The 23,791-nt window shown below is 41.3% G+C and overlaps 1 protein-coding gene across 1 annotated transcript in view; it reads right to left on the bottom strand.

Moving 5' to 3' along the window:
- LOC126184353 (uncharacterized) overlaps positions 1 to 23,791 on the bottom strand; it is a 496,186-nt gene that overhangs the window by 400,295 nt on the left and 72,100 nt on the right. The window contains exon 3 of the mRNA XM_049926732.1: positions 497 to 802. Within this exon, the coding sequence (XP_049782689.1) occupies positions 497 to 802 (306 nt within the window). The remainder of the gene's footprint in view (positions 1 to 496; positions 803 to 23,791) is intronic.

The following is a 23,791-nucleotide window of genomic DNA, read 5'->3' as shown; positions in this document are numbered from 1 at the left end:
ATATTGTGTTGGATCTGCTGCTCCCATATCGTCTAAATGTCCAAATAATGTAAGGCTGTACTATTGGATTCCCGTCTAAGAGTTCCTGCATTTAAACTTTCATGTTACTTTAGCTATTGACCGATTATTTTTGGACAGTTAAGGTTAACCATCCGCAGTTACGGTTTCGGATAATCATAGTCGATTACTGTTCATTATACGGTGACCTCCAGCGCTGTATTTCAGGCACGCGCGGAAAAATGCAAACATAGGAAAGTGGACATTTGGCGTCATTCGCAATCTGCGGAATTGCAAAACAAAGTTGTTGATACCGTGACCATCCAATGAGGTAAATCGTCTCAGGGTGCACTGTTTCTGCATGACTGCTGACATCATCCTCGCTAATGAAATTTAAATGTTAATAACGATTTACAATATTAATGGGAATGTGTTCGGGAGGCTCAGATAGTTAAATGGTATGAGTTTAGGTATAACAGTAGGCATTTGGTAAACTTACGGTTGACACGAGTGTTGAAGGTGACAGGGGCGCTGGTGATGCCAGTCTCCTCATCATTCCAGGCGGTCACAGTGAATTCGTAGTCGGCCGACGTCTGCAGCCCCGGGAACGCCGCGCACGATCTGCTTCTGTTCTTCGCCGTCTCTCTAACAGTGAAGTTGTAGTTCTTCTCAGTGTAATTGCCGTCTTGTTCAGTCAATGATTTCAGATTGACAAAGTAGCCCAGTGGAGAACCAGTTTTTGGAACGTTCCAGCAAATCATGGCCCACGAGTTTCCTGTTATAACAGCTTCAGGAGCCTCCGGAGCTGAAATCAAAAAACACGAGTAGCTAATGAGCGTCTGTCTTTTATCTGGGTAGCTCGACACATTCATTATGAATTTCCTGCTGTATACAGAAATGAACTGGATGTGCTGGAATAGATGGTCTGAAAATGAATATGTACAATATACAAATTCGTATGCAGAACCACAGAACTAGCGCACATCAAAGTGGAAATATCAACCACAGAATGGAATATAAAGATATTTGAGCATTTGCTTAAGAATCTCTGGAAAATGTCTTACGACGAGAGATTTTCCAATCGTGTACATTGATGAGACACAAGATTACGGCACTGTTCAATGTGAGAATGAATCCCGTGTGGTGATGCTGACGCATGTGACGCAGAAAAGCATATAGGTGGAAAATGTCGTCTAGGGAATCATTCTAGCGACGATACGGACCGCAAATGGGGAAATCTACTGATATAAGGGAGTTTCACAAAGAGCAGCTTGTTATGGCCCAGCTCCTGGAGATATCTCTCTGAAACAGCAAAGCTGGCCGCCAGTTCGCATGCTACTTTCGTGAGCATCAATGGAAAGTGTTTGAAGAACGGTGGAACCACAAATAAGCAGCAAAGCGTTTGACGTCCACGCCTCATCACAGATAGGCGGTGATCTGTGGCAGGTTTGACGCCAAAGTAGAATGCTGGTACAGGCGAAAGTATTTCTGAGCACATTCTTCAGCACACATAGTTGGCGGTAATGTTCTGATATGGGGGATATTCACCTGGGCTTCCACGGGACCTGTGGTAGTAATCTAAGGCATTATTCCGAACCATCTACGTCTTTTCATGCTTTATGTCTTCCCCGACGACGGTGGCATCTTCCAGCAGGATAACTCTCCGTCTGACAAGGCCGGGATGGTGCTACAGCGACTTGAGAAAACCTACTAAGGACTTGTCGAATCTATGCCACCGAGATTCGCTGCTGTATTGCGTTCCAAAGGGGGACCAACATGCTGTTACACAGGTCGTCATAATGTTTTCATTTAGCAACGTATTTGCTTCACAGATTTTTTATTAAGGCTACTGAACATTATTTTCCGACCAAAGAACATACTGAAGGGCAAGTGAAACGTGGCTATAGCATTCGTTGCTAACAGTGAAGACTGCAACTGTGAGGAATCTGTAAAATACTTCCAAACAGAAGTTCAATCACAAGTTCTGTTTGGGAATATGGAAAGTACTTTAAAATCCACAAATGAGGAAGAAACCATCTTTTGAAATATATGAAGTAAATGAAAAATGGCAATAGTACTTTGTCAGAGAGGGCATATAGAAATATATTGAAGGTGCTGGGAAACACACCGAGCGATGCATTACAGTGTTTATGTCCTAGAGTGACATTCGAGAGCAGCTGGTATCAAATCCCCAGCCAGCTATTCCGATTCAGAATTTCCGTGATTCGCTAATTCACTAAAGGCGAGAGCTTGGGTCACTCCTGTCGCAAGATCACGCCCAAATTCCTGCCCCGTCCTTGAAATTATGTCCCTTCGTCGACGAAAAGAGAAGCCACAATTTTATGTCCCTTGTTTGGAGAAGCAGTTCATGTACGTTGAAAAGATAAATTCAGAAGGGAGTGCTACAGATTAATTTCATCTTCACAGCCAGTGTACCTATCAATTACCTAGCGAACCTCATCAAAATATTTTAATTATCACATCGAAAAAATCAGGGGGTAGAGGCAACGACCTTGAACACAGAACGTAATCGTGGCACCCTCCCCTCACTACTATCCTCCCCAGCCCTCCGCTCCCAAGCCAATCACAGCGAACTATTACAATAAGACAGACAGTCACTGCTTAGTATTTCAGTGGTCATTAAAATTGAAAAAGCCTATCGCAGTGTTGCTATTTCCACCAAGTTCAGAAGTATTCAAACGCTCTGGTTTCTTTTGCTTCAAATTCAAAAGGATTTATCTGAAAAGTACGTAAAAGATCACAATGTATGCATCATTACTGTGCTCAAAAGTACCCAAATGCTCGGAATTATTTTTGCACAATATCCAGTAATATTTTTAAAAAATACGTAAAGGTTGTAACTTGCAACATTTAAAAGTAATTTACAACGTGCACAAAGGGATCCAAAGGCTAATTTTGGCACCGTATTTAACGTAAGATTTATGAAAATAATGTTACTTACAGTACTTCAAAGTGCTTTACAGAGTGTTCACATGTAGGAACTACGTAGGGCAGCACTTGCATATGAGCAAAGTTCAGTTTCTTTACCACAGATAATGTAAGGCATATGGAGCCTCAGATTTTCCACATTTTAATTATTCTATGATACTTGTCATATATCACATGGCAGGCAGGCAGGCAGACAGACATCGGCAGGACCGAACTCGCTGAGTGAGCGTTTTGCTTGTACTGACAAGTCATGTCTTGCTCGACCAGTCCACGGATGTACTTCTGGTCCATAGTGTCCAACGGGCACAATATTTCGGCGATCAGACATGTCGCCATCGTCATGTGCGCTGATGAACTAAGTTCCTGAGGGCGGGCGGCCGTCTTAAATCGCCTCACCTAGCGACGCGGCCGGCCGGAGTGGCCGAGCGGTTCTAGGCGCTTCAGTCTGGAACCGCGCGACCGATACGGTCGCAGGTTCGAATCCTGCCTCGGGCATGGATGTGTGTGATGTCCTTAGGTTAGTTAGGTTTAAGTAGTTCTAAGTTCTAGGGGACTGATGACCATAGATGTTAAGTCTCATAGTGCTCAGAGCCTTGCGAGGCGTTCTCTCCGCGGTCCGCGGCCGCGGCCGCGCGTCGGCGGTGGCTAAGACGCTGGCGTCGTCGTCTGTGGTGGCGTCGGTGTAATGGCCTCGTCTGCCCTGGTCATCAGTTCTTTTATTCGCTGAGCATCTTTTTAATTAGACTCAGTGCTGGTTCCCATGCCTTGCTGAGTTTATAGTGGCAATCTCGGTTGATGAGTCCGTCCCTGGTGCGAATTTGGATAGCCTCTCTAACGACGCTGTCCCAGTATTTAGATGTCTGTGCCAAGACCCTGGTATGTTGATAGTCCATTTCGTGATTTTCGGACAAACAGTGCTCTGCGACCGCCGACTTGTTGGGGTACCTAAGTCGAGTGTGCCTCTGATGTTCAAAATGGTTCAAATGGCTCTGAGCACTATGGGACTTAACACCTGAGGTCATCAGTCCCCTAGAACGTAGAACTACCTAAACCTAACTAACCTAAGGACATCACAAACATCCATACCCGAGGCAGGACGCGAACCTGCGACCGTAGCGGTCGGGCGGTTCCAGACTGAAGCGCCTAGAACCGCACGGCCACATCGGCCGGCGCCTCTGATGTTGTCGGCAACGATCTTCGATGGAGTGCACTGTCTGTCCAATATACGTTTTCCTACATTAACACGAAATCTGGTATATTTTGGCCTTCCGCAAACCGAGATCGTCTTTCACACTTCCTGAAAATGCTCGTGTTTTATTGGGAGGGCAAAAGACAGTTCCTACTCGGTGTTTCCTCAATATTCGTTATATTTTCCCCGAAAGTGCGCTAGTATACGGTATATAGCCAGTGGCTATCGCTTTTCCGTGACTTCTTCCGTCTCCACACGCTGTACTGCAGAGGTTGGGCGGAGAGCGCATCTGATGTGCCATTCTGAGTACCCGTTATTCCGGAATATAGTTTTGAGGTGTTCCAGCTCATGGGGCAGACACTTTGCGTCAGAGATGGTGCGCGCCCTGTGCACCAGTGTTTTTAGCACCCCATTCCTCCGCGAAGGGTGGTGGCAGCTATCCACATGCAAATACAGGTCGGTGTGCGATTTCTTCCTGTATACCCGTGACCCAGGGTGCCATCCGCACTTCCTTTGACCATGACGTCCAGGAATGGTAATCTCCCTTCTAATTCGGTCTCCATAGTGAATTAGTGGTATGCTTTCAAAGCCAGTCTATCATTTTAATGAGCCGATGCTAGGGTATTAATCTTATCTTGCAACACAAGAAGTTTTTCAGTTATGATCAAAATGGTGAATCATGCTGTTACAAAGTGGAAACTACTGTCTTTGAACGCTGTTTTTTCCAAAAATTTTATACATCAAAGGTGTTCTGGGAACTTCGTACAGTTTGCTAGCACCTACTTTGTTATGTCAGATACTGTGGGTATCAGGTAGTTGGGGTATCGGCTTATAGGAATTCATGGGTAAACGGTTTAACATTTAAACTGTTTGTTACATTTTTTAGGTTATGTGGCGATGTATTATCGAGGATACAGAATACAGTATTTAAGCCGAAAGTGAAGAAGTAATAAAATCATGCAGATGTAATGGTAAACGGGTAAATGGATAAACAGATAAACGGGTAGTCATAGAGACTACGATATTTACTTTTAGTTTGAAACGGTGCACTCAATTGAAACGCAAATAACTTACTCAGCAAGAAAGATACTGCGCCCAAACTATACTCGAATCTGAGATGGATAAAACACGAAGTAGAAAGTTCCGAAAAATCTGGGGCAAGGAACGTATAAAGATAGGTTAGATTATTGCGCGTACAGTGGAGGGAGGGGTGACTTAGCAATAAATGTAAATAATATGTCTAGCGAGATTGAAATTGAGTTTGACTGCGAGCTTCCCCGGGCGTGAGTTATCGGCCTAGATGCTTCCAAATAAATCATCGAATATTTTTATCGGTGATTCAATTCTGCTACAACTATTGCAGAATGATTCAAAGAAAATCTAAACTCTGTCATGTGGAAGTACCCCGATTATGCAATAGTAGTAGGAGGAGACTTTAACCAGCGAGTGTAGATTAGGACGTCTTTGTATTCACTAATGGCGATACGGACGACCAGTCTTATGAAATACTTCTCAACGGTTTCTCCGAAACTGTCTTGAGCAAATAGTTCTACTGCCAATACGTAACACAACTGTGTACCTCACATGTAAATTAAAGGTGGAGAGGGGAAGAAAGGAAATGAAAAGCAGAGGATCACTGCTGCCAGCTGCATCGGGACATTACGCGGAATAAGCGGTGACGAGTGAAAATGTATACCCAACCGGGATTCGAGCCGGGGATCTTCTGCTTACTAGGCAGGTGCGGTAACCACTGCGCCATGTGGACCACATGGATCCACTCGGATCCATTCGGACATGTCCGAAAGAACGGATACCACGCATTCATATAATTTGAAAGGCCTAGCTGGGCAATGGATCCGCCTTCTTCAGTGAGGATGCACAAATACGTCTGACCTCCAGTGGGAATCTCAGAAGAGCTAACATGGAGGAAATGGGCAGGGACTGGGGATAGATGGCGCTCGGTGGGAATGTGAATCGGCCGTGAAGCGAGCTGAGATAGTCCGCTCAGTAGCGGCAACGCTGTGTCCCGGAGGGCGCAGTGGTTATCGCACGTGCCTAGTAAGCAGAATATCCCGGGTTCGAATCCCAGTCCAGTACATTTTCGTAATGACCCGATGCATCTGACACCAGTGATCTCCTCATTTTCCTTTCTTTTCTTCCCCTTTCTACCTTAAATTTACATGTGATATATAACAGCTGCGGATTCGGCATGTCCGAAAGAACGGACACCACGCATTCATACAACTGTGTACCTCGATGCAGCAGACAGACCCGACATTTTCGACATTGTCAGTAACGAGGCAGAGAAAAGTATTACGATGACTTGATAAGCACGATGGTTTCCAGAGGCTATAAGGAGGAGTAGGAGGAGATTAGGTTTAACGTCCCGTCGACAACGAAGTCATTAGAGACGGAGCACAAGCTCGGATTAGGGAAGGATGGGGATGGAAATCGTCCGCGCGCTTTCAAAGGAACCATCCCGGCATTTGCCTGAAGCTATTTAGGGAAATCACGGAAAACCTAAATCTGGATGGCCGGACGCAGGTTTGAACCGTCGTCCTCCAGAATGCGAGTCCAGCAGAGACTATAAGTTCATCAATAAGTCTAGGGGAGATTTAATGCTTGGATGTGGCAAGCAGTCGTTAACATCCACTTAGAAACAAATGGCCATCTTTTAACTAGAATGCGGTCGATATAGATGAATAAAGGCAAAACTTAAATCTATTGTTCTGGATAATTATTTGACAATAAAGTAAATTATGGACGAGAAAGATCAACCATAGTTTTAAAAAATGGCATTCCAAAAGTACTGAGGCGAGACACTGTTTCACTCAGTATAGAAAAGGTAGTAGCAATATCGACAAGCGACAATCAGTAGGAATTCGTGCGTCTGTAAGGGGTGCTACGCGCAAGGCAGATACAGACATAAAAAAAAGTGTTGCATCACCCCGGTTCCCAGAACTCCTGAAGATAGACGTTGACTGTGGATATTGTATCACAGACACAGTTCCTTTGACTCTTCACTAAACCCTCCCAAAGATGTAAACAACCATGCATGAGCATGCCTATTAGACGGATGGGGTCCGACAGCCGATCAGTTCCAGTCATTCCACCAGGAAGGAGGTACACGGCTCGTGTTGCCTGTAGTTTAACCATGCCTAGTCGGTCAATACCGCGATTCCAAAGCGTCCGCATTGTTGCTTTGTGCCAGGAAGGGCTCTCAAGAAGGGAAGTGTCCAGATGTCTCAGAGTGAACCAAAGCGATATTGTTCGGACATGGAGGAGATACAGAGAGACAGGAACTGTCGATGACATGGTTCGCTCAGGCCGCCCAATGGCTACTACTGCTGTGGATGACCGCTAGAATGCGGTTGTAGGGGAAGGAGCAAAAGAAACGGTGACAGGAGAATATGAGCTTGGTAACAGGAATGAGAGAGGAGAACGGCAGATACTGGACGATTTCAGTTACATTGCATCATGGTCAAACATAGATTCCGAAGTTAGATACTGGATTGTAAGACGTACCGAGGTGCAGGTACAGGCTCAAATCACGATTTAGTAGTGATGAAGAGTAGGCTGAAATTTAAGAGACTAGTGAGAAAGAATCATTGCTCAGTGAAGTCGGATACGGAATTGCTAAGGAAGGAAGAAATATGCTTGAGGTTCTCTAAGGCTATAGATACTATGATAAGGAATAGCTCAGTAGGCAGTTCAGTTAAAGTGAAATGGGCATCTCTAACAGGTGCAATCGTAGAAGTTGGAAAGAAAAGCATAGGTACAAAGAAGGTAACTGCAAAGAAATCAAGCGTAACAGAAGAAATACTTCAGTTGATCGATGAAAGAAGGAAGTTCAAAAATGTTGAGGAGAAATTCAAAAATACAGAAATACAAGTCATTTGTGAACGAAATAAATCGGAAGTGCAGGGAAGCTAAGGTGGCATGGATGCATGAAAAAGTGAAGAAATCTAAAAATGAATACTGTCGGAAGGACTGATACAACATATAGAGAAATCAAAACAACCTTCGGTGAAGTTAAAGGCAAGGGTGGTAACATTGAGAGTGCTGTTGGAATTCCACTGTTAAACGCAGAGGAGGGAGCAGGTAGGGGGAAAGAGTAAATTGAAGGCCTCCATAAGGGAGAAGACTTGTCTGATGAAGTGAGAGAAGGAGAAACAGGAGCCGATATAGAAAAGATAGGGGATACAGCATTAGGATCAGAATTTAAAAAAGCCTTGAAAGAATTAAGATCAAATAAAGCAGGAGGGATACATAATATTCCATCAGAATTTATAAAATCATTGTGGGGAGTGACAACAAAGCAACTGTTCATTCAGGTGTGTAGAATATATGACTCTGGGGATATACCATCTGACTTCGGAAAAACATTATCCACGCAATTCCGAAGAGTGAAAGAACTGACAAGTGCGAGAATACCGCACAATCAGCTTACCAGCTCACGCATCCAAGTTTCTGGCAATAATAACGTATACGTGAATGGAAAAGAAATTGAAGATGTGTTAGATGACGATCAGTTTGGCTTTAGGAAAGGGAAAGGCACCAGAGAGGCAATTATGACTTCGCAGTTGACAATGAGAGTAAGACTAAAGAAAAATCTAAACACATTCACAATATTTGTCGATCTGGAGAAGGCGTTCGACAATGTCAAATGGTGCAAGATGTTAGGAATTCTGAGAAAAAGAGGGGTAAGCACTAATTAAATACGGGTATTGTTCAGTATGTACAAGAGCCAAGAGGGAACAATAGGAAACAATAGGAGTGGAAGACGAAGAACGAAGTGCTCGTATTAAAAAGGGTGTAAGACAGGATTGCAGTCATTCTCCCCTACTGTTCGGTGTATACATAGAAGAAGCAATGATTGAAATAAAAGAAAGGTTCGAGAGTGAAATTAAAATTCAAGGTGAAAGGACATCAGCGAGAAGATTTTTCTGATGACAGTGCTATCCTTAGTGTAAGTGAAGAAGAATTACAGGATCTGCTGAATGGAATGAACAGTGTTATGAGTACAGAATATGGACTGAGAGTAGGTCGAAGAAAGACGAAAGTAACGAGAAGTAGCAAAATGATAACAGCGAGAAACTTAAAATCAGGACTGGTGATCAAGAAGTAGATGGAGTTAGAGAATTATGCTAGGCAGCAAAATAACCCACGCTGGAAGGAGCAAGGAGGCCGAAGAAGCTGACTAGTACTAGAAAAAAAGGGCATTTCTGGCCAAGAGAAGTCAACCAACATTAAACCTTAAATTGAGGAAGAAATTTCTCAGAATGAACATTTGGAGCACAGAAGTGTATGGTAGTGAAACATGAACTGTGGGAAGAAAGAGAATCGAAGCATTTGAGATGTGTTGCTAGAGAAGCATGTTGCAAATTAGGTAGACCGATAAGGTGTGCGATGAGGAGGTTCTCCGCAGAGTCGGCGAGGAAAGGAATATGTGGGAAACACTGGCAAGAAGAAGAGACAGGATGGTAGGACATATGTTAAGACATAAGGGAATAACTTTCATGGTACTAGAGGGAGCTGTAGAGGGCAAAGGAAGTGTAGAGGAAGACAGAGACTGGAATACATCCAGCAAGTAATTCACAACCTAGGTTCCAAGTGCTACTCTGAGATTAAGAGGCATCAAACGAGACAGAAGACTGATGAATAGTTATAATAAAAAACATCTTCCACCTGATTTACCTACAACTGAGAAAATGTCATCGTTCTATTTGATATCCCTACAAATTGTGATACCGAGGTGTCTGTATGAGTTGATCGATTCCAATTGTGATTCGTTGATACGGTAGTCATAGAATACAGCGGTTTTTCGTTCTTTGAAGCACACAATTTTACATTTCTAAACAATGAAAGCAAATTGTCAATCTTTGCACCGCTTTGAAATACTACCAAGGCGTGACTGAATAATTGTGCAGCTTTTTCCGTCAGTACTTCATTATATATAACTGGATATTCTAAATCCTACAAGCAACTGTCTATTACGAATATTCTCTTACAAAGTCACAAACAACAGTGTCCTCAAGAAAGAAATTTTTATGAAATTTTCTCAGTTTATTTACACTAACTCTCTCTAAACTCCTCCCGCACAGGCCATGAAGGACCAAAGGTAACGACTGGCCGCCGTGTCATCGTCAGCCCAACAGGCGTCGCTGCATGCGGATATGGAGGGGCATGTGGTCAGCACACCGCTCTCCCGAGCATATGTCAGTTTCCGAGACCGGAGCCGCTACTTCTCGATCCTCAGTTTGCCTCACAAGGGCTGAGTGCACCCCGCTGGCCAACAGCACTCGGCAGGCCGGAATGTCACCCATCCAAGTGCTAGCGCAGCCCGACAGCGCTTAACTTCGGTAATCTGACGGGAACCGGTGTTACCAATACAGCAAGGCCGTTGGTTTGTATTTACACTGGAATAGTGAAATATTTGTGAACCTTTGAAAGAGAGTTCGCCTCGTCGAAGAAACGTGTAAAGACGTAAAAGAATTTTAAATCCCACTTAAACAATAACCTTTTGAAATGTTTTGAGACATAAAATCCAGAAAGAGATGAATTTGAAAGAATTACAGTGGTTACAATCTACACTTATGCTAAAGCGAATATACAAACTGAAATGCGCTTGACGAGTGACAGTAGTCTGACAGATTTCTTTTACTATTTTATAGATAACGAGATGATTCACCACATGAAAGCAAGAGCAAACTTGTATGCTTGGCAGCAAATACAAAGAAAGCAACATGTGAATCAACTACTGCCTGCCTGCCTGCTAGGAAGTCACTCTGGACAAAATTCGAAAATTTATTGGAACCATTTAGCATATGAGTGTTAGGGAGCAACGATCAACCGCAGATCACTGGAGCGGAAATGTAGCGTTGTCCTGCAGTTTCCGTTCGAACATAATGATCAATAAATGGTTTCAATTAATACTTTACAACTTCCACCTGAATGATAACAGGCAAATGTGAGCTAAAGGCGAGACAGAGTTTGATCCGTTGTTCAAAGTACGACCAGTATACGACAAGAATGAAGACCAACCTAAACATTACAATCGATGAAGGGTTGCGTCCATTCCGCGAACACCGTAGTTTCAAACGGTATTTGCCACAGAAGCCTCACCGATACGGAATAAAACTATATGTGCTTTTGGAGGCACTGTAGCGATGCAAGGGGTATCAAATTTGCTACAAAATTCAGTAAATTACTCGACAGACAGTATTGTTCAGTACAGGTATTTCGTTCATTCTAAGCAAGTATCGATTTGTGACGTCATCGTCTAGACACGATTTGACTATAATCTGAATCCGTTTTAGCAAACTAATAGTTTCTTTCAGGAGATAAAATTTTATTGATTACGAAATACAAGTTCTTGAAGTTTATTCAGAATGGGATATGTTAATTAGTAATTGCAGGCCACAATTTATCTGTTTAATACAAAGGTGTTTTGAATTTTGAGTGCATGAAAAAGTGTGAATTTATGTGCGGCTTTTACTCTGAGACGAGTTATCACTTGAAGTCCTAAAAGTGCGCGTGTACAGTTCGCTGACCTGAGCGGTGAATTTTACTTTTTGTGATTTTGACTCGAATGGAGACAAATCCAGTTCCATTTAGACTTTACGTGAGACAGACACATTACGTTATTGCAAAAGTCGTTTAGCCCATTAGGGCAAACTGAAACCTGCGCGCTCGATTTGAAATGCGTTACACGCTAGTGCGTGATCAAACTGTCCAGTGAATCGCGTACAATAGTTGTAAATGCGCTTGGACCTACTGCACGAAGTTGGAAATTAATTTTGAGAAAAGTGCTGATTTTGACCAAAATGAACCGAAAGTTTGTTCAAAATATCGAGGTTCTGTTTTAATTGAGACACGTATCACCTTGTTGATCACGTTGCTTAGCAACACTGTAATGGAGATTAACTAACGATTTGCGACGTAATAAGTCCCATTACACATACAAACTGTTACACGAAATTTGCTGACCGCATGAGAGTATGAGAGTGATTTTATTTCCAGAAATGCCAATAAACCGGCGGTTTCAAAAGTTAAATTACTAACTGTTGTGTAGCTTCATTGATTGTCCCACGCCACTTCTGAACGTGTTGTATCGTGTCTCTTCACAAGAGAACTCAAGAAGCCGGGATAAACAAGAAACAAGAAGAAGACTAAAGAGGAGGCATCGGTATAGCACAGTCAGGCTATATTTGGAATTTCAAAGTCTTCTGTGGGCAGGAAACTGCTGTCATGATGTAGTGCTAATAATAGAATCCGACATGTAAGAAACCGACCTTGAAATTTGTCACGCCGGAAGAATACACCGAAAGAAATACACTGTTAAAATCTTAGCTGCTCAGACGCACTGCAAGTATTTAAAAAAAAAATGTTAAATTTACTCATCTTTGCCGCACAAAGGACCACTTATAACATCGGTTTATAATGCCCTAGCATGCGAATTGGTGACTAAGCAGACGCAGCCACAAGAGGACGTAGCGCAGCGTAACGCAAAAGCCAAAGTGTATACACATTAATTTTAGGCACTTAAAGCATACCAAAAATGACCAAATCATTGAGTTTTTTAAAAGCTTGTAGTTCATATCGACAGCTAAACTCTTGCAGATGCAATTTTTACACAAGTGAATAGCAGAGGAAAGAAAATCAAGGCAGTGTTTGATGTTATTTTACTAACGACTTCCATCAATCGGGACTTTAATTTGTTACCATAGAATATTTTAAAGTTTCTGTAGAACAGTTCTTTTGATAATTTAAAAAAAAATATATTTTGTTAACTCCTTGTTTGTTCCCTGTAGCCGGCCGGTGTGGCCGTGCGGTTCTAGGCGCTTCAGTCTGGAACCGCGTGACCGCTACGGTCGCAGGTTCGAATCCTGCCTCGGGCATGGATGTGAGTGATGTCCTTAGGTTAGTTAGGTTTAAGTAGTTCTAAGTTCTAGGGGACTGATGACCACAGATGTTAAGTCCCATAGTGCTCAGAGCCATTTTTTTTTTTGTTCCCTGTAGTCTTCTCAGAAATGTGAAGTGTCGGTTGGGCGAGGGAAACAAACATTTTCCGTACACCGGGCACACCTAATAAAAGAAAAAGTAATTGATTCAGGCATTTCAGAGAAACTATTTAGACAAAACTAAAATGGAGTAAGAAATGTTCCTGGCCGTTGTTCTGCATATTATTCTGCGTACCATGCATAGTTGCTCAAATTCGTAAAATGCGACGATGAAAACTGACAACGCAGAAATTACTGTTCCTCTGATAAACCTGAAATGGCAAAGAGCTATCGGAAATTACAGTTTCCGACAATTTTCTGAAAAATGCTTTACACCCTTAAATTTCTTTAATAGAGAGCTTTAATAACATGGTTAATTTCGGTTGGAATACGAATTCTGTTAAGACTCTTTTCGTAGCCCACCTAAAGAGGTGTCGTTATTTTCAGGCCAAGAGTTCAACAAAAGCAATGAATTATTTTCTGCAAATGGTAAGAAGAAGTTTCGGATGTAACAATGAAAATCATTCTCTCCTATTTTTACAGATTTTGTTACATTGATTACAATAGTTTCGAAAGCAAGCAGTCCTTCTTTTAAATTTTTGGTCCTAACTTGCCCTGACGTTCCTGAAGATAGAGATAAAGCTGTGGAAACAGTAATCCACTCATAAAAATAATTGCCGTTGTTCTATACGAGTGTGACATAGCATTCATCAACTGCACAAACGACTTCGGTTTTTTTTTTTCACTCGAAATGGTATAGTGCAGTTTGCAGGAACCCTGAGTGATTGGCTTTATGTGCAGCTTTTATGGGATAACAAGAAGCTTCGTTTGAAGTCAGATACGAATTCGTCTATTGTATTACTTCCTAATGACATCTCCTCTACACATTTACTTGAGGTTAACTTTCTAATTTCGTGACTTCCTATCCCGTATGATTTCCTGAATCTGTTTAACTAGGTCGAAGATGCCTGGAAATCACTAATGTCTATCTGCCTTGCAATTCAGAGCGCCCAGTCTCATAGATTTCCATCGGTAATGACTCTGACGAACAGTGAGTACATCGCGTAACACAATTTACAAAATTCACGTTCAGATTTTATGAAACGAAAACGGCTTTGCACACTGTTTAAGTTTAAACATTTCTCCCTGCTTCGTTTAGCCAAAGAATTATAGTTTTTTCTTTCTTACTGAAAGATATTACTGCACAGTTTTTTTTATAGTCTTGGAAGATACCGTGTTTTTGTTGTGGACTTAAATTAGCCTAACAATCATAGTTATAACCGCAGTTCACGGAATTGTCAGAGTTATTTCCTGTCTCTTCTAATGTTTAAACAGTTTCTAACGAAATGTCGACATTATTGAAATTAATTTTCAAGAAATTAGCACATATTTACGTCCTCATGCCATGTTTTTCATATTTCATCCTTTCAATGTTGAAAACATTAACTGGATACCACATTACTTTGAAACTCTGGAACTTGCACGAAGACAGATGCTATTAGCAGGCGTACATCAAGATATCACGAAGAAAATTAATTCTTTTATCTCCATTGTTAATACTAAGCATTACTGCAAAGACAGCTGCTAATTGCCAGATGACTTGGACAGGATTTGTGATTGGTGTAAAGAATGGCAGCTAACTCTAAATACAGATAAATGTAAATTGATACAGATGAATAGGAAAAAGAATTCTGTAATGTTTGAATACTCCATTAGTAGTGTAGCGCTTGACACAGTCACGTCGATTAAATATTTGGGCGTAACATTGCAGAGCGATGTGAAGTGGGACAAGCATGTAATGGCACTTGTGAGGAAGGCGGATAGTCGTCTTCGGTTCATTGGTAGAATTTTGGGAAGATGTGGTTCATCTGCAAAGGAGACCGCTTATAAAACACTAATACGACCTATTCTTGAGTACTGATCGAGCGTTTGGGATCCCTACCAGGTCGGATTGAGGGAGAACATAGAGCTATTCAGAGGCGGGCTGCTAGATTTGTTACTGGTAGGTTTGATCATCACGCGAGTGTTACGGAAATGCTTCAGGAACTCGGGTGGGCGTCTCTAGGGGAAAGGAGGCGTTCTTTTCGTGAATCGCTACTGAGGAAATTTAGAGAACCAGCATTGGAGGCTGACTGTAGGACAATTTTACTGCCGCCAGCTTACATTTCGCGGAAAGACCACAAAGATAAGAAAAGAGGGATTAGGGCTCGTACAGAGGCATATAGGAAGTCATTTTTCCCTCGTTCTGTTTGGGAGAGGAACAGGGAGAGAAGATGCTAGTTGTGGTACGAGGTACCCTCCGCCACGCACCGTATGATGGATTGCGGAGTATGTATGTAGATGTAGATGTGATTATTATTGGTATTAGGTGAATAGCATCTGTGAACAATTCTGTCAGAAATCCTATGAACGCAAACTGAAATTTGTTTAACATATTACGATTCCGTTGTATCATGTTATATGCTTACCGAGGTGTCATCACCCTAGGAAATGTGTCCATCGTGTTGCGCATGCACTACTGCATCTACGACAGGGGTGTACATTTCGCCAGCCTCCTGGCGAATTACTAATTTGAGAAATTTCGGCATTCTTTTAAATACTCGCAATGTGTTTTAGCAGCTAAAAATTTTTTTAAAAAAGTGGTTCTTTCGGAGTATTCTCCCTGTACTGTTCTCGTTGTTACTGTCAGCAAGAACAGAAGAATAATTTCATTTGTTTTGTCTGCTACGTCTCTCCCACGAAATGAAATCATTTTCGGCTGTAAAGGAAACATTTTGGCCTTACGATGGAAAGAAGAGAGAGATGTATGTATACGATAGGCGCGACGCACAGGGGAGAGATGCTTTTTTATACTGAAAGAAAAGGAAGATAGAAATCCAAGCCAGCAGCAGTTCTCGATTATAATAACAATAAGCTTGATGTCGATCTCAGTGACCACAAAATGTCATATGGAGTATTCGACCATCGCTGTGTGAAGTGGTGGAGAAAGCTTACGCGGCATATAACTCTCATGGCAGTTTCAAATGTATGTATATTATATACACATGTAATGAAGAAGAAAGTTAATGTTTAACTTAAATTTATGCATGTTATGTGGAATGGTTTGAGGACTTTGTAAATTTATGTAATAATTTCTAATGCTTCTGCCAGTTTTTACTAATATTTAATCAGCTCAACGCGATTCGGTAGCATGCTACCATCATCAGCTGAATTCCAGTTACATGTACATTACATTAATCTGAAGTGTGATTACGTTCCTTTTCTGTGTGTGCCAGTGAGGATATGTGTCTAAATACAATCCTGTACAGAAAGATACATATATTTACGTGAGTACATTAAGTGATTTGCACGTTTAGCTCATTTCATTAATGCATTTATTTACTTTTTTGTTGGAAATGTAGTTGCAGCGGCACAGAGCACGCTGACATACACATCACGGCTTAAAACGTTCACATGTAGGTGTTTACATCATTCCAAACAGTCTTAATTGCTAAGATAAACTAGTTTCAGTTGCTAAGGCAGTAATATTGTAAGATGGCAAGAACTATGCCCCTTACATGAAGTCATTAAAGATCACCCTACTCACGTTGAGCGAACAGTAGGGCTGAACAAAAATGACTGACAAGGCACAATGCATCTTGTAGAGGGTATAGTATGGACATATTGGAATAATTAATGTCACATGATGGTTTTAAAGTAATTCACACGACATGAAAACTTTGTGGAAACGCGTCGATTTACTGGAGGCTAGTTTACCCCAGGGAAGTACTCATAATTGACCGTGGCCGCTGGGGGAGCGGCTAAGGGAAGCGACAATAGGCAGCTTAGGGCAGCTCAAGCTCTGAGAAAGCGGTAACGGAGCGCGGCCTCCAGCCACCTTAAGATGAGTGACAGTGAGTGGGTAGTTGACCCCGACTCCATGCTGGTGAACTGGGAAACAGACAGAGAACTTGTACGCCTGTTGATAAATGTCCGTCGTCCTGTTTTCAGTGAAACATGAGAGAAAGCCCCGCAAAGCTACGGTGGAGTGGTCAACAGAGGTCAAAATATGCGTGTTCGTAACTATAGCACCTTCACACTGAATTCACGATCCGCAGAGTCTGAAGTAAATCAGGTGAATAGCGACAGAATGAAATATGCCGGCCTCTGATGGGAACATAGGACCAAGGAATTTGAAGTACTCTCCTGGGAGTCAGAATTCAGGAAAATTTGGTGTTTGTGCAGACGCTAATCTTGATGGGTGGCCTGGGAGGAGCTAAATAGCAGAAGATGAGAGGAAGGGAAATTTTGTGGGAATTTGTTCACTTCCCAGAGCAGGCATTGGTCAGCACTGGGAAGCGACACATAATCAATGCGACTTGTGCTGCAATTGGCGTAAGTGATATTGCTGGAGGGGAAACCGAGGCAAAGAGTGGACTGGGAGAAGTCTCTGTAGTGGTCTTCCGTTCCCAGCTTGCCTAGAAGGCGGACGTGGCGTTCTTTACTCAGCTTGCCTGAGAAAGAGTGAGCATCTCTGCAGTTTAGGACTTAGCAAATGGAACGATTGAGCTTGGGGATAGGAAGTTTTGGTTCAGCTATGTACTGAGCAAGATAGCTAGGAGTGAACAGACAAGTGCAGCCTTGCAGCACCACGAGGTCGGCCGACGTCTGTGCAACGACACCGCTCCGCCATGCTGAATTCGGTGATATTGCGCCCGCTCCGACCACTGATTAATTTGTTGGATCACGTCGGCAAAGTTTCCACGAGGGTTTCATGGGTCGTGTATTGTAGAACTCTTCTCGCACTTTGCATTACACCTGGATCAGTCGATAGGAATTACTTTTGATTTATCGCGCTTTACTCCACGCAAACGCAATTTATTACCACTGCCTGTTTGGAGAGTCATGTAATGTGCTGACTGAAGGTCGTGAGTTAAAATAAATCTGTGCTAATCGACTGCATCTGTTTTCAATCAAGTAGTAGAAATCCCAAGTCACTTTCTTAATTAATTTTATGTTCAACATTTGCATCTGGTGTTCAATAGCTGAATATAACATCAATGTGTACCCCTTTTTAATTAAAAGGGATCAATTCTGAATCAATTAATGTCAACATTGCCACCGCAGTTCAACCAGGGGTCACAGGGCGTTATTACTTTCTTTGCGTTATCCGACATTGTGGCAGTTTTGCACTCTCTGTTGATCTGTGAGTCAATTACCTGGGGTGAACACACATCAAAACCAGATAAGTGATGGGTGGGGTGTTACAATATACAGTGAAGATGAAACCTTTCCTATCTAGATGCAGTAATGTCATGGTACATACTAGACAATAGGATTACTTGGTAAAGCCAATTAATTATTTTTAAAGACAGTATACTCAATAAAATAAGAATTCAACATATGAGAAGTTAGTGTCAGCAAATCTATCATTTCTCTTTGCAGACAAATGCAACTACATCATGTGGTCCTGACATTCAACTTTCGACAAGTGGTGCTGAGATTTCACGTCTGGTTAGAAATTATTTCCTGGAGAGAGTACCACTACAACGTGGACAGGAAAAAGCACAAAAAACGTGTAGAGTGTGCTGAGAAAGAGGCAAGAAAGGAGGAGGAGCAGCCAAAGGAAACATACGTTTCTTCACTGCAATGTATGCAAGTGGTTAACCATGTTTCAACACTACCCCACAAAAAAGAACCATTTGAAATGTTAAATATTTCTTGTAAAATAATCTTCCTTTTCATTGTTCTTAGAGACCTTTCACTAGTAAATTGTAAACGAAAAGCTAAAGTAAATTTTTTGCGCCGGAAAAAGCAATATTTTTCACACCCTGCAATGATGAGAGGTTAGATAAAAGAGAAATATAATTTACATTTATTTAAAAAGCAATTGATAAGGTCTGTTTCAAAATAAGGAAAATAATTTGACATCGATTCTTGAGTTGGTACCAAAGAATCAAATCATAGTGAAAATACCCGGCACTGGGAGAAAGAGACGAAGATAACAGGTTGGCACTGGGGTAAGTACATTTAAATAAGTGACAGGCTCTCAAAACGGAAGAAAGCAGCACCGCATTTTACTTTTTCATTTTCTCATATTTTGAAAATACAGACATTCTGCGTGCCCTTATCAGCCGTCTATAATGAACAGAAACGTTATCTTACTTCTTGAAGTATATATGAGAAATGTATGCAAATAAGGAAACCTTTCTGAGAGAAATTCTTGGCTGCCAAGGATGAACTTCAGCATACTGTTAACGTGTCTAGGAAAGTGGAATGGAAGGTGTAGTAGAGTTTGATGTCCCGTTGATAGAGAGCGAGGGACAAATGAAATGTCTCTGTAGGATAAGAAACACGAAAAAAATGTTCTGTGAAGTATTGATGAAACCATTCAAGAATAAGCTTCACATAGTTTTGGGACACGACATAAATCCAAAATCAAGGAGATGAAATGGTATCTTAAATTTTAATTATCCACAATGCGAGAGTCTCCAGCGACCATATAAAGAAGGAAACTGTGACTTTATGTAAGGGCCATTGTAACAAGGCAGAATATAAACGACTTGAAACTTTTATCTGCCACGAAACGCACCGAAAGGCAGTTTAGAGGCAAGATTGGGCGGGATACTTCATCCTGTTTAGTGTGACACAGTTCTACAGTGGTGTTTCTCTTCTGATTCAGCCGGAATGTAGCACGTTCACAATCTGTAAACTCCCAAATGAATTCACGAACTTCGCAGTATCTCCCCAACAACTGTATTGGACTTTGTGGTTGTTGAACTGGTGGAGACGGCAGGTGAGAAGTGCTGAATGACCGGCGTAGAAGCAATTTAAACTTAGAGCTGGTGCCCGTCTCTGCTGTCAAAAGCAAGGCGGCAAGTTCTCACCAAAAACAGCTTCCTTATCGACTGTCTTCTGGTCTCTAAAATCTCTTTGTAATGCTAAAATCGGGTAACGCCTCGAGTTACATAAATTAGTTATAAATGCAAAACGGCTGCATTACTTTTCATATAGCAGCTTTGCAACTTAAAGTAATATTCTTCCTTTGTAAATAATTCTCTTTCGGTGTAAAATAAGCGCTGAGTAGAGTAAAATGGCAACATTTCAACAGATGAACACCTGATATCTTAATCCACTATATTCAAGGGTAACAAATTAAACAAAGTAGAATTTTAGTTCCACTACTTTGTATACGAGCTTATCCAGATTTGACACTGTCTGCGATTAGGACAAGAGGGGGTAGTTTTATGTCTTGAACCGATTTTTACTTGGTCCAAAGAAAGGTTTTGCTACAAAATAGTGGTATAAGGATTGAAGGCAATCCCGAGTAGGGCATTAAATCAACAAAAAGAAAATGAAAGTTGGTCATTTTCGTTAGTTCTACACTGGTCTGAAAAAAAGTTAAAGAAATAGGAATAGCTTGAGAATGAATGTTGCTACACTTTATTGTATACTATCATCTATTTAATGTGGATTGAAGAAGAAAAACACAAATTTTATGGATGCTATTACTTTTGAAGAGAACCTAAACTGTGTGCACATGAAAAGTGTTCGCAATATGGAAGATTTTGGACCCCGTTCACCCTCCACTCTCTTTGTACGAGAGCAGCTACACAACCCATGCACGATAAGTGAATTATTTTGGAATACTTCGCTGACACTAGCAATGATCATATTCATTGACTTAATCAAACTGGGCAACGTATTACTATTATGAGCTATTCTCTCCGGCGCCCTCTTTTCTGAGTTGTACTTGCTTCCGTAACCGAGACCGCTAACGCACGACTGTGCAGTGGCGCTCGACTCCAAAGTACCTGCTTCGAATCATGGTGGTGCAATAAATTTTCATCACTAGCATAAGCCTGGAAGAATAGGGAGGGGGAGTGGGAATAGGAGCCGTAAAGTTCCTGATCGCCAGCCTGTGCACATGCCCTGCGTTAAATTCCAAACATACCCGCATTATCGTGTGGAATGACGCCACGTTACACTATTGCTGGTGATCTGTTTTTGGGAGGAGAACGTTAAAGTAGACAATCTCCTTGGCATCCTTAACTAGCTTAAGGCAAATGGTGGGAGAGTTGCTTTGAAAAAGACACGGTAGATTTCTCTAATCGGAGCTTGTACTCGATATTGAATTAACTCGTTATCAACGTGGAATTAAACAGTAATCTCTCTTTGTTTTCTCTTAAGTAAAAGGTAAATCACCTTTTTCTGTATAGTTTCAAACTGAGGAAGAGAGAATACAGGACATGGTGTTGCCATGAACTATAACGATGATGGAACTCAGGTTCGAATAATGATCTGAAAATTGCCTTTCCTGAAAGGAAAAGGAAACTTCATTGGAGAAGGCGGAAATTTTTATTTTATGTATCTGTGTTTTGCATGGTTTATTTATTAATAACGGAACACCGACCAAAGCGTTATCCAGAAGAATGCTTTGCCATCATGATTTCAGAACGAGATAGCGAACTGTGATGCTTCAAGAAGAGCGATGACTCCCCCAGACGTCGTAACAGTCATTTACTTTAACTTATTTCATTAATAAATCACTAAATACTGGAACAACTGCCACCAGTATTGTGTGAAAATGATTATATTTTTACTTATTTGTACACCTATTTTTTGTACTTATGCCTGTTTGTTATACTTGTACTAAAGCTGTTTCAAAAGCATGGGTTACTTACTGAGCGTAGTGTTTAACGCAGTTGACACATTTGGGAGTACTGCTGATCAAATCCACGTCTGGCCATTTACATTTAAATTTTTTGGGAAATCACTAAATTCATTATAGTAAACGGCAGGATAATACTTTCGAACACGACATAGTCGATTCCATTCCCAATCATTGTCCTGCCCAAGTCTGGTTTGTACAGCTAATCCTCCTTCCATGAGCTACTTAATTTTAAACTCGGCGTATCGGATCCCCGTTGTGATAACGTTGGTTTTTCTGTTATATTCTCGGGCACATTATTAACGAGCATTTGTGTATTCATCGCAAGAAGCTGTTTCAAACCGTAGCACGAAACATACACACTAGTGCGCAGCTAAATCAGAGGCCCCGCATGGCACCTGTCAGCGAAGTTTTTAGCTTTAACATATGTTGCGCTGTTCCATTCTTGAACCAGCAACGGTGGTTAAGGATGTGTATTCACCTTTATTCACACGTCATCTCTTGGCTAAATATCACACCGCATCGCACGTTGGCAGTTTAAATACGGCCTACATTGAGCAAAACTCATTCTTCGCTTCCTAAATACTATGTGCACAGAATATAATATCTGTTATCATGTGATGTGATTGGGAGTGCGTTGTTATAAAATAGCAGTTCTGGTAGTGTTGCTTATATCTTCGTCACTCATTTATTACACGCACAACTGTATGACGTGTTTGGCTAATTTTTAATGCATCGCATTGTGCTTTAAGCACAGTTTCGTCTTAATGTTTATAATATATTAACACATAATCAAATTACGAAAGAATTATCTAGATTAGAAAATATGAACTACCTGTGATTAAATTGTGTCAATAGTCCATTTGCCTCCTAATAAATGATAATGGAGTGTTATGGACTATTGTAGTTTGTATACATTTATCTAAAACCAGCTTCAAATCAATCGATCTGTCTGCCTCATCCAATTGTCATTCCTGTGTACTGGTATGTTATGCGGTTGCCTCCTGAGTTTCATCGCAATCAAAAGTCCTGAAATATCTATACGAATTACTGGTTTCATCTCCTTCAGCGTATTCCTCTTAGCGATTTCTTTAAATTGATTAAATGTTGAGCAACAATATTCACTGCATTATACATAAATATGCTGATCTGCCTGTCAGCTAATGAAAACGATCTAAGGTTTGAATCACTTAGGGTTGCATTATAAATGAAAAGAACGTAAAAAAAAAATCTGTGAATGTGTTGGTAACTGCAACCAGCAAAATTAAAAATATTTATTGTATTTCTACTGACTCTTTATTACCAAAACTGGTAACAAACTATTGTTCCGAATACGTAGATCAAAGCGAAAGGTAGTTATAATTTGAACTGGTTACCATAACGCAACGCGTGACACTGAAATTTCACATAAGTACCTGTTTATTATTTTCTAGTGGCTTACATAAATCCTCCTTGGTAGGATAAATCGTGATATACCGACAATTTTTGTAGCTGTACAGTTAGTTTATATTCAGGACGCAAAAATTCTGCTGTACTGCGAAACAAACTTAATCACACTTATGATTTCAAAAAGGTAATTCAACTGAGGCGGCTACTTACATATCTCCTAAGAAGATGATACAGTTCCCGTTTTTAGGGCTCTCTACCTCTTATGTCATGGACTACAGCTGTAGTAATCAAAATATGAACAGATACGTTTCCATGGAGGACATGGTCGAGCACTTGCCTGGTGCAGTTCCTGTAAGAAATGAAGTAGGTATACGAGGGTGTGCTGAAAAGTAACGCATCCGAATCTTTTATGTGAAAACTCTTAAGGATTTTTAAATAACCCAAACGTTAATAACATCCTACGTCTTTATCCTTCATGTCTAACATATTTATTTCTCAACATATTCCTCCTGGCGATGAATACATTTCTCCCAACGAGAGACCGTTTAATTGATACTGCCACTGTAGAATGTTTGACTTTATTGGCGGAGCCACAACCTCACCTCTGCTTGCACC

This window comes from Schistocerca cancellata, chromosome 4 (assembly GCF_023864275.1).
Source record: "Schistocerca cancellata isolate TAMUIC-IGC-003103 chromosome 4, iqSchCanc2.1, whole genome shotgun sequence".
In the NCBI taxonomy this organism is placed as follows: domain Eukaryota; kingdom Metazoa; phylum Arthropoda; class Insecta; order Orthoptera; family Acrididae; genus Schistocerca; species Schistocerca cancellata.
Note: the sequence above shows the minus strand (reverse complement) of the source record. Positions and strands in the feature narration are given on the sequence as shown.